This window comes from Neovison vison, chromosome 6 (genome assembly GCF_020171115.1).
Source record: "Neovison vison isolate M4711 chromosome 6, ASM_NN_V1, whole genome shotgun sequence".
NCBI lineage: Eukaryota > Metazoa > Chordata > Mammalia > Carnivora > Mustelidae > Neogale > Neogale vison.
The window spans coordinates 103,197,691-103,209,701 of record NC_058096.1 but is presented as its reverse complement, the minus strand read 5'-3'; the positions used below and the strand labels follow the sequence as shown (position 1 = coordinate 103,209,701).

Genomic DNA, 12,011 nt, shown 5'->3' with positions numbered 1-12,011 from the left:
TTTAAGATCATGATTACATTACAGAACAAATGCATACTGTAAAATTTGCAATAATAACTTTTTTGTCGGTAATCTCCCCAAAAATCTAACATATGTCAAAGTACAGGAAAGATTCTTTCCTAAAAACCAAGTAAAACAGGAGGTCCTTGGTTTGCATTTGTCAATCTGCATGATCTAAAGAATGTTATCCCTCAGCTTGAGCCATTAGGTGGATAGTTACCATAGAAGAAACATTTTTCATGGTTTAAAAAATAATAATTTCTCTCCTTGATATGGGGTCTGTATACCTCTGTAAGAGACCCATATATGGACAGGGAGAGCTAACTTAACAGCTAGCTATCATAGCCACTTAATTAAATATTTTAATTGCAAAATTAGTATAGTATTTACAAAATACATTTTTATGAAGCCCAATTAGCAGTGAAGACAATGGCATGCTTCCTGAGAGACCTTAGAAATTGGGAAGTAGCTTGAGATACCTGGTGGTTCTGTCAGTTAAGAGTCTGCCTTCAGCTCAGGTCATGATCCCAGGGTCCTGGGATCAAGCCCCACATCAGGTTCCCTGCTCAGTAAGGAGCCCGCTTCTCCCTCACCCTCCGTTGCTCCCCATGCTGTGCTCTCTCTCTCTCTGTCGAATGAATTAAAAAAATAAAATCTTTAAAATGTTAAAAAAAGAATCTGGGAGGTAGCTTTAATAACATAATCCAATAAAATAAGCAAAAATTTGTTGGATTAATAAAGTTCAATGTATCTATTCGACTTCACTGGCAAAACCCTTCCTAAGGGACTTGTCTTTGTAGCCACTATATTAAAGAATACCATGTTTCTAGAATGCCAGAGTAGCTTACAAAACAGGACAGAGATTCCATCAGCTCCTTGTGGCACATTCTGTTACTGAGCCAATCAGGACTGTCCCTTGATCTGTCCTCTCTGACCACTCCATGTAGATTTATTCCTTCCAAGAAATTCACTAAAATTCAGAGACTCATTATACCATAGTGGTGCAAATACCGTTGCACTTACCATCAAAGCATCAAATCAAAGCTTCATAATCAGTGCTATTTTAATCTAACTGTTTAAACAGCCTCACCTCTCATAGCCCAGGTAATCTAGCATATGTAAATAACTTCACCCACCCTTCCAGGAGCCTTCCAGTTCAATAGGTTATGATCTTCAATCAGATGCCCTTGAGATAAAGGGAAACAAATACTTACATAGCACCTTACAGCTTCCATCTTCAAAAGTTCCTCCCAATGAAATTAGGTGATCCAAAAAAAAAAAAGTGTTGGAGATTACCAACTATTTACCTTAAGCCAGACTATCCAAACTGCCAGATGTTTGGGAGCTAAACAAAAAAATAATCAAGCTGTATCAATAGAGTCAGCAAATTGCCTCCAGTTTCAGATAAATTCTAGTGAGGCGTGGTGACAAACACATGCTTGGGAGTAACAACAGGGCCTGTGTTTGCATCCTGGCATGGGCACTGACATATGAACTGTGTTAGTTTCTTATTGCTGCTGTAACAAATTACTGCAAATTTAAACAACACAAATTTATTATCCTTCAATTCTGAAAGTCATCAGTCCTAAAATCAAGGTGTCAGCAGAACCACATTCCTTCTGGAGATTCTAGGGAGAATTGTCTTCCTGCCTTTTTCAGCTTCTGAGAGTACCTGGAATTCCTTGGTTTATGGCCCCTTCTTCCATCTCCAAAGCCAGCAACGCAACATCTTCAAGCCTGTCTCTCCCTCTCTCTCTCTCTCTCTCTCTCTCACACACACACACACACACACACACACATACATTTTCACATCCACTGTAAGAGGTGGTTATCTCAATTCAGACACACAGATTACAGAACCCATGTGCCTTTCATGTGCCTAAAAGGATTTTTAAAACTGGATTAAGAAGATCAGCAAACAAATATCCCATTCCATGCCAAGATATGCTCCCTTCAAAGCCCATACAGAACAGTGAGACCCTTTATTTCTAAGTCTTAACGAAAGCACATATAAGTGCAACACACACACACACACACACACACACACTTGCTGAAATGCAGTTTGTCTCTTCCAGAAAGTAAAAGGCTGCACCCATCCTTCTATGCTTTTGAAATTATAGTCCCTAGGGACTCTCTCAGCTTCAGAGTTTACCATCCAACCTCCAAGCCACCCCCCACTTCATCAACTGGGTAACAAATACGGTTTTCTGTGTGTGCAAAGCATTTGTTTCACATTGGCTGGGCAAAGAACAAAGGAACAGAGAGCTCAGAACCAACACAGGAAGTGCCCAGGCCAGTTTGGAGAGGAAAAGAACGTTGCTGAGCCAAGCGTGAATTTGTATTTCACTCTTAGTAATCCATTTGTTCTGAATGGTGAGAAGCAGATATAGAATTAAATTAATATTCACCCATTATTCTGAAACAAATGTACTTCCTGTATACGAATAGACAAGTCCTATATAATTTGCTTCTAAAAGAAGTGTAGGAGCAAATGTCTAATTCCTAATTGTTTGTACAATTAGTAAAAAGACGTATATGGCATTCCAGAGACTATGATCCATTTCCTTCCTTCTATTATAAGGAAATCTTGGTGGACCTAGAATCTCTGCCAACATAATAGTTGACTGGAAATTTCTGTTTAAATACTCAAAGAATATGAAAAGTATTATATCCTAGCCTATTTTGGCTTCTTGCCACGCTTAAATTTTAAACACCACGCAGCTTAGCTCTAAAAACCACTTCTTTCCTCCCACTTTGAGGTGCTTGCTGGCCACAAAACACTGCTCATATCTCAGAGCATCTTAGCGCGGGAAAGTGGCTCCGCTCTCCTCAGGAAGACTCAGAGGAGATAAGCTGATGCTTTCGGGCCATTTACTTCCGAGCATCCTCTGTAGACCAATATCTTTGTTTCACTCTCTGTTTTATTCCCAGTGGTGTTTCTTCTTTCTGTGAGTGTGTGGATACACTTCTTGCCCAAAATAGAAAAAAAGCAGGGAGAATAGGAGGAGATCAACAAAAAAGAAAGAAAAGCATCACGAATTGGCCACTAAAGAATGGAAATAACATTTATTGGGTACCTATTGTATGCTTGGCACTTTACACAGTCAATAAACAAATTATTTAAGTTAATCTTCCTATCATACCAAAAAGATTTAATCTGCATTTTTTTCCGAGGAGGAAACTGAAACTCAGCAAAATCAAGAAAATTTCTCGGAGTCACACAGCTAAACAGTGACAGAGCCGGGTCTTTCCACTTCACCATTAACATCCAACCACTATGATTCATAATTGAAATCAAAACAAGATTATTGGGAATACAGCTTGACAAACCATCCTAAAGATCCTGTGGCGTGGTTGGCTCATGAGGACAGCGTGGTACTAAAGAAATGCAGGTTGTGAATGCCACTGAGCCCTGATCCAACCTTGAGTGCAAGGCAGAAGCACATAGAAAGAGTGCTGAGATATCAACAAAACTCCACTCCTTACCCAGAGGACAGGCTGAGAGGTCAGAGGGGAGGAATGCCGCAGTCATAGTTGTAGATGGTGCCAGAAAGGGTTAACACCAAGATTTTTCTGACACATTGTTGACTTTCCTAAACTATCAGGGTGAAGAGATCCCAGGCCAGGAAGCCACCAGGCCAGTCCAGAAGCCAGTCTCAGGGTTCTTGAACTGGTGGAGAGGCAGGGCTGGAGGGACCTTCCCTAATTGAAGTTTTCCATTTCTCACGATGAGCTAGCCACACCCTGGTGACTTGCACTGTAAGAGAAAGGATAAAAAGTTACAAGGCTTGCCTATTTTATTCTCATTTACCTACTTTGCAGCAAAACAAATTATTTCTTCTTTCATTAGAGTATTTAATGCAATGTAACCAACCTGCTAGGAAGTTGAAGTGTAGCCATTTTATGGTTTGTTACATTGAAATTTAAATTTGCATATAAAGTAGCAAAGGCATTAACATGTGTACCTATTCATCAGCTATGGATTGTAAAATATGTCTCTAATGTGAGCCCAAACAGCAAGCCATTTTCTGATTGAACTGCTTAATTAAATAAAAGATGATTAACAGCACTCCTTTATATCCTGTATAACTTAGTAGTTCAAAATTTAAAACACAAAGACATCAGAAACTTTTACAAATCTTCCTCATAACGGTTTTGCAAACATACCTCTGAATATGATAGACTATTCTCAGGAAAAAATGTGCTGTAAAATATACTTCTCTATAAACATGGCAGAGCAACAAAGTAACTACTACCTGAATTCATATTCTATTTTATTATTTTAATTTGATTTAAACTTTCATCACTGGTGAGGCTGGTCTAAGTCTTATTTTGTGGGTTTGTACAGTGCAAAATAAAGGAGAACATGTAGCAAACTGTTTAGTCTAAATGCAAACCATCTTTAGAAATCAATGGTGAGCTAACTTAATTTGATACTTTTTTTCACATTTACCTCAATTACATCAATTTCTTTCATTTTTATTGTGTTATGTTAGTTAACATACAGTACTTCATTAGTTTCATTATTTGTGTACAACACCCAGTGCTCATCACAATACATGCCCTCCTTAATACCCATCACCAGGCCACCCCCTTCCCCTCTGAAAGCCTCAGTGTTTTTTTTCTCGGAGTCCATAGTCTCTCATGGTTCATCTCCCCTTCTGATTTCCTCCCCTTCATTTTTCCCTTCCTTCTCCTAATGTCCTCCATGCTGTTCCTTGTTTCACTTATGGGTGAAGCCATATGATAATTGTCTTTATCTGCTTAACTTATTTCACTTAGCATAATCTCCTCCAGTTCCATCCATGTCAATGCAAATGGTGGATATTCATCCCTTCTGATGGCTGAGTAATATTCCATTATATATATGAACCCCATCTTCTTTGCCCATTCAAAATGGGCAGAAGACAGGAACAGACACTTCACCAAAGAAGACCTATGAATGGCTAACAGACATATAAAAAAATGTTCAATATCATCAGCCATCAGGGAAATTCAAATCAAAACTGCATTGAGATACCACCTTACATTAGTTAGAATAGCAAAGATTAACAAGACAGGAAACAACAAATGTTGGAGAGGATGTGGAGAAAGGGGAACCCTCTTACACTGTTGGTGGGAATGCAAAGTGGTGCAGCCACTTTGGAAAACAGTATGTCGGTTCTTCAAAAAGTTAAAAATAGAGCTACCTTATGAACCAGCAATTATACTACTGGGTATTCACCCCAAAGAAAAGAAGGGGCACATGCACCCCAGTGTTCATAGCTATTTCCATAATAGCCAAATTATGGAAGGAGCCTTTCAACTGGCAAGTGGGTAATTTGATACTTCTAACCTACACTATACCCACAAAATCTTCCTGCACCCAACTGAAACCTATTTTTAAAAAATAACTTCAGAGCAGTGAGTGAGCTTATCTTAACCTTTTCCATCTCTGATAGTATTGACCACAGGCTTGGATCTCCTTGACCTTAGTGAACCTGTCTCTCAAACCCAAAGCAAAGGCAAGAAGTTGGAGGCCTCATCAAAAACCTCATCCCTCAAGAAAAAGGCTGATGGATCCGATCTCATCACTGCAGAAGCTGAGCAGAGAGGCCAGCCTCTCCGAGGCCCAGAGACATCATCCTTAGATTTAGGTAAGGTAATAGCATGTGTCTGCTGTTGCTGGCCCTTGCCTTAATACAACGAAGTTCCACAAATGACATGAAAACTATGGGCAAAGGAGTAAAAAGCTTAATTCCATGAAGGAATATGGGCAACACACACTTCTTTTGTGCTTGAATTAAATAGTATTTGGGGAGCTCAGTCTTGCATAACTGATGTGGATTCATTCATTTATGTATCTATCCTACATATGTTGAATACTTGATAGATGGCAGGTGCCATGTGAGGCATTGGAGTTACAAGTAAGAATGAGACATGAATCTTGCTCTCTAGGAGCATTTAGTTTGGAGTGGGAAATAGCCAGTCAAGAGATAGAAAAGAGAGAGAGAGAGAACAGCTTTAACATAAGGTCCAGGAACAGCCAGCCAGAACATGTAACATGCATGGGGATATATCTAATACAATAATAACAACTACCATTTATTTTTTTTAAGATTTTATTTATTTATTGTACAGAGAGATCACAAGTAGGCAGAGAGGCAGACAGAGAGAGAGGAGGAAGCAGGCTCCCCGCTGAGCAGAGATCCCGATGTGGGGCCTGATCCTAGGATCCTGGGATCATGACTTGAGCCTAAGGCAGAGGCTTTAACCCACTGAGCCACCCAGGTGCCCCACAACTACCATTTATTGATGGTTTATCACATCCAGGACTATGCTGCATGATTACATGCCTTAGCCCATTAGTTCATTGAAAACTTAGAATTTAAATAATTTTCCCAAGACCTCAGTATAAGGAAGTCCTAGAATTTGAACATATTTCTGGTTAATTTCAAAGCCATACTTTTACCTACTACTATACATCTTCCTAAGAAAGGAAAGCTTAACTTTACCTCATGGAACCAGTTAAATTATGGTCTCATTTCTCAGGAGTAACAAGAGTGGCAGACAGTTCAGAAAGCCAAGGGCATCCATCATGTCCTCTCTCCCCTGCCATGTCCCTCTCTGAAGCATGTCTCTTTGGAAGAAAGTTTTCTAACTATCTCCAAAACTTCCTCACTATCAATGTGTTCTAGGTATTCTCAGGTGTACAGATGAATAATGAAATGTACACACTTATGTAGGAATATATTATTAAATGCATTACAATATAGCACAATAAACTTAAAAATGAAACTTTTATTTCTCTGCTTTTGAGAAAATGTCTTGTGAAGAAGTCATAAAAATACTTAAAGAACTTTGGAGGACACCAACTGCAAATCTTTTTAGAGATGGCCCCCAAAGTTGTTTAAGTGATTTATTTACAGTCACACACCTGTTAATAAGAGCAAACCCAGCCAAATTTCTTATCTGTAAGAATTAAACCACTGGGAGAAAAAGGTTCTAGCATTCTCTTGGCTTTCTCCATCACCTCCTTTCTTTCTATTTCCATTATTCATTCCCTCATTTGATGAATAATTAAGCAGTTTTACAAAAGCTGTGAATAGTGTTCCAGTTCCTTCTTACCTTCTTTTAACAATGAGGTTCATCTCTTTAAACAGAATTTCTTTCTAGAAATATCTCAGATGTGCCTCAAAGCCACCTCCTTCGGTGGAGGCAGCTAGGATAGTATTCCATATGTTTATTCTTATGGGATTCCATGAATTTATACAAAGAATTCAGAATGCACATAGCTCTTGGAATAAATTTGGGAAAACAACTTGATTGTTTAACAAAAGCAAACCAATTTCTCTTACTAGGTCTCATTTCTGTTTAGCTGAGCATGTTTTAATTTTCATGCAGTCTTAAAAATTTGGTCTTGGGTTTAGGAGCATCAGTTGAATGAAGTTGACTTGTATAAGATTTCTTAATCTTAATTTCCCTTCTTATTTCTGCACTTTATAATTCACTGTCCCTGTTACCCCTTTCCTATCTCTTTCATAGACATTCAAACACAACTGGAAAAATGGGATGATGTTAAGTTTCATGGAGATCGAAATAGCAAGGGACATCAAATGGCAGAGAGAAAATCGTGCTCATCTAGAACTGGGTCAAAAGAACTCTTATGGTAAAATACTTTAATAGCTAATGGTCTGTCAGCTCTATGGATATTTCTCCTGTGTACTGAAATAGCCAATGAGTTAAGTCAATCCAAATATTTGGTGCCATGTATAATGCTCCATTTATCAATGCTAATTGTGGCTTCCAAAACAAGTATTTCATCTGAATTGTCAAAAATTCAGCCAAAAATGATGTTGGTAGATTTAGAATTCAGAATTCAATATTTGTTCCATATTTGTTGATAATTTTTTTAATGTGTAACAGAGGTGACCAATAAAAATAGGTTTATATATGTATGTATATTCAATATATTACATGAATGGTAGTTAAAGTAAATGTTTCTGGTTACACAAGTAACCTTTTCAGACTGTCTTAATCATCATTGTCAGATAATGCACTAATTAAGAATAACCTGTGGATGCCCATGAGAAAAATTGGTTAACTGAATTTTCCCACGCTTTTCAAGCTTCTTAAAGGACAGCCTCTCTAATTCTCCTATTTTCCTTTGCACATCTCCATTTATTATGACTTTTCAGGTTCTATATAAGGGTCAGATCACACCAAGGACACTTTGTGAGATGTGCTCCCCTCCCCAAAACACAATACTGTTAAGAAAGCAGAACTGTTAGTAACAAAACTGGGATTGTATTTATTTACTGTTTGTAAATAATTGAACCAAATTCTAAATCAGAGATAATTACACCTAGCACATTGCAGCCACTTAAATTTCAAAAGTGGTCATTGTAATAAAATTATATAAAAGTTATCTTTTTCAAGTTATCTCATCAAAATTCTGATGAGAGCTTTATTATCATGGCTCTCAACGATCCAAATTAACTCGAGGTTTCTTGACTGGTTTTCTAGTTGAGTTTGTTTCTCGGTATATATTAATCTCCTTTATTCATCCCCTATAGGTCCTCAGAGCACAGATCTCAACCAGAGCTAAGCGGAGGGAAAAGCGCCCTGAACTCTGAGTCAGCTTCTGAGTTGGAATTAGTGCCTCCAGCACAGGTAACAAAAAAAAAAGAGAGAGAGAGAGAAAGAGATTCTTTAATGAACACATCTTTTTTTTTTCTTTTTTCCTGGGGTTTTTTATGTTTGTTTGTTTTGTTTTGTTTTGTTTTGTTTTTAATTTAGAGAGAGATTGAGAGAGATTTGGGGTTGGGGAGCAGAGGGCAGGGGGGAGAGAGAATCCCAAGTAGACTCCACATGTGACCTCACAACCCAGAGATCATGACCAGAGCTCAAGTCAAGAGTGTGATGCCCAACCAACTGAGCTACCCAAGCACCCCAAACCCATCTTTTCTAATAGATAATTTATATCGTAAATGTTTTACACACATGTAAATAAAACATTATGATGTTATATATATATGTTATATATATAACATATATATATATATATTTGGCTAGATAACTGATGATAAATATATATTTGGCTAGAACATGTCTTAATTAATTCACTATATATTTAGCACTTTTTCTTTTTTCTATCATTACTTTTCCATCATTTGCAATATAAAATCTCTTCTACTTCAGTATTAGCAATATTTATACAATAGAACACCAAGAAGAGGAACTTACATATTAAGTATTCATTTGCATGTATGACCTGTGGACCCAAGTACTTACATATCAGGAATCCTGACTGTCACACTAAAATAAATTTTATGTTAAGGAATAAATAGTTATAGTATTAGCAGTAATGATAATACTAAGAGCAACCATTTGTGAGGAACCACTAAGTACTAGGGACTTTACTATGTGCTTTTTGTATGTTATGTTTAATACTCAAATAATCCTGTGAATTATTATTATCCTCATTTTTTTAAAGATTTTCTTTATTTGAGAGAGACAGAACAAGCAGGGAAAGGGGCAGAGGGAGACAGAGAAGCAGATTCCCCACTGAGCAGGGAGCCCAATGCGGTGCTCAATTCCAGGACCCTGGGATCACGACCTTAACCGAAGGCAGATGCTTAACAAACTGACCCGTCCAGGCACCCCTTGCTGGCCTCATTTTAAGGATCCTTTAAAAAGTTTTGGTGAAGTCAAAATCTTTTTTCTGGGGTACCCAACTAATCACTGGTGGAAGCACGGTATGAACCAGACCTGTCTGTCTACTGTTTGACCCTCAACTCCAGTATAACTGGTTTGTCTATAACTAGTTATCTCCTTTGGGTAAGACTGCCAAGAAGGCCAAAATCAGTCTCAATCTTTTTATTCTCTCAAACACTTTGTAAGGTTACAGTCTTGATCTAAAACCACAAAGATCTCTTAAGAAATGTGTCCACATTTATGCAGTTTACAGTCTTGTTGAACATAAGGGAGATGAAGTGAGCAAGAGAAATTTTCTTGAGTTTACTAGCTCAGATACTGAAATTAAGAGAAGAGATATGTTATCTGAGGTGAAGTAAAGGGTTAATTATGATAATAGCAAATATTACTGAGAGCTATGATAAAGTCTTCTAATACATTTTAGCTCATTTGATCCTGATAAATGGCTGTATGAGGTAAGTTTATTTATTACCCCTATTTTATAGACAGGGAAACTAAGGCACAGTGACATTAAGAAAATTGTCTATGCACCCAGAACTAGTAAGTGGCATAGAGAAGGAGGACACACACAGATAGGAAATTTTGAGGACATGGAAGTCCTCTGGAAACTTTTCTAAGCCGCTAAGAGAACCGCCTCTTCTCCCCATTTCTATATTCACTGGAGAGGGGTGAACATTACTGCTCCTAGGACTCTGCTGGAAAACAAGTTAGTTCACTTCCAGAACAAATAACCCTGGGAAGCTTAATGAATTGTAAATGTAGCATGAAAATGTATTTTCATCCTCTGTGTTCATTCTAAATGCATCTTTTTTAAAACTGATAACATTTATTAGAGAACCATTTCTTGTTAAGTGCATTAGAGATTTAGATTCAGCTAAAGTAATTGGTACTGTTTCATAACCTGGATCCTTGAAACAACTTAATGTAGCAATAGAACATTTGTTTCTGCAGCAGGGGGGAGGTTTGACACAGGTGGGCTGTTCCATACAACGCTGGAGGGGCAAAGGATCAGCTGGGGTCTTCAGTTGCCATGGAGATCCACAATGCATTTATCTTATTATTCCAATGACTGCTGCTCTCCTGCTGGTTGTCTGATTTCATCCCACCACATTGTCCTTCCACATGCCCACTGGTGTGCCTTGAAGCAAACACAATGTGCTTTGGACAATTTGTGTGAGATTCCCAATATTGTCCTCCAAAACACAGTTGAAAGTACACTGTGACAGTTCTCTGTCTAGATAAATTGTAGTGAATCCTTTAGAGGGTTACCAATTACTTGTAAAGAATTTGTCCCTTAATTTGCTTTTTTAAAAACACTGCATGTTGGGGCACTTGGGTGACTCAATTGGTTCAGCCTCTGACTCTGTTTTGACTCACATCTTGATCTCAGGGTTGTGGGATGGAGCCTCACGTCTGGCTCTGCACTCAGGTTGGAGTCTGCCTGGGATTCTTTATTGGTCCCCCTCTATGACTCCCCTTACTCACGCTAAAATAAATAGATAAGTAAAAAAAAATTTAAAAACACTGCATGTTTATCAAGGTTTGTCTAAACTAAGAAATTTCATAATCTCCTAGTTTTAAGTCCAGCCTATGGTTTAATTAGGACAATTTAATGGATTCAGAATTTAATCATCTAAAATACTAACCATTCAAATAAAACAGCAAGAGAATAGAATGATTAATTGTAATAGAAGACAGAAAGGTGTTTTTACTGTTAGAAACATGCTGCCCTTAAATATATGATCTCTCTAGATAGATAAGATGATGAAGGTGGTATAAAAATTCAACTTAAAACCGGCTTGCAGGGGCGTGTGGGTGGCTAAGTCCGTTAAGTGTCTGCCTTTGGCTCAGGTCATGATCCCAGAGTCCTATGATGGAAGCCTGCAGCCAGCTCCCTGCTCAGTGGGGAGTCTACTTCTCCCTCTGCCCCTCTCCCCTGCTTGTACTTGCTCTCTCAAATAAATAAAGTCCTTTAAAAAATAAAATAAAATAAAACTTGCTTGCACACTATTTAAGTAAACAATTTCAGCTTACCAAAACTTGTTACTGCTCTACTATCACACAGATGGCTCATGAGAAAATCAAGGAAATGTTTTCTTCTCTCTCAAGCCAGCATAAACAATCTTAGGTTCAACAGGTGAGGAGCTGTTTACAAGACTTATTTAAAAAATGACATTTCAAAAAAATTCATGTTTCAGAATCATAAAGAAAATGCAGTGAATTCCTATTAGCTCATTTTCTTTTCAAGAGGGAGAAAAGGAAAATATAGTCTAGTCTCTTTCAAATAGTGTTTTAAATACACTAATCAGAATGAC

General features: G+C 37.8%; 1 protein-coding gene across 8 annotated transcripts in view; it reads left to right on the top strand.

Moving 5' to 3' along the window:
* Positions 1 to 12,011, top strand: part of PEX5L (peroxisomal biogenesis factor 5 like) — a 226,363-nt gene that overhangs the window by 138,605 nt on the left and 75,747 nt on the right. For all 8 annotated transcript variants that reach the window (XM_044251843.1, XM_044251841.1, XM_044251839.1 and 5 more), the window contains 3 exons: positions 5,442 to 5,636; positions 7,525 to 7,648; positions 8,556 to 8,652. In XM_044251843.1, the coding sequence (XP_044107778.1) occupies positions 5,442 to 5,636; positions 7,525 to 7,648; positions 8,556 to 8,652 (416 nt within the window). The remainder of the gene's footprint in view (positions 1 to 5,441; positions 5,637 to 7,524; positions 7,649 to 8,555; positions 8,653 to 12,011) is intronic.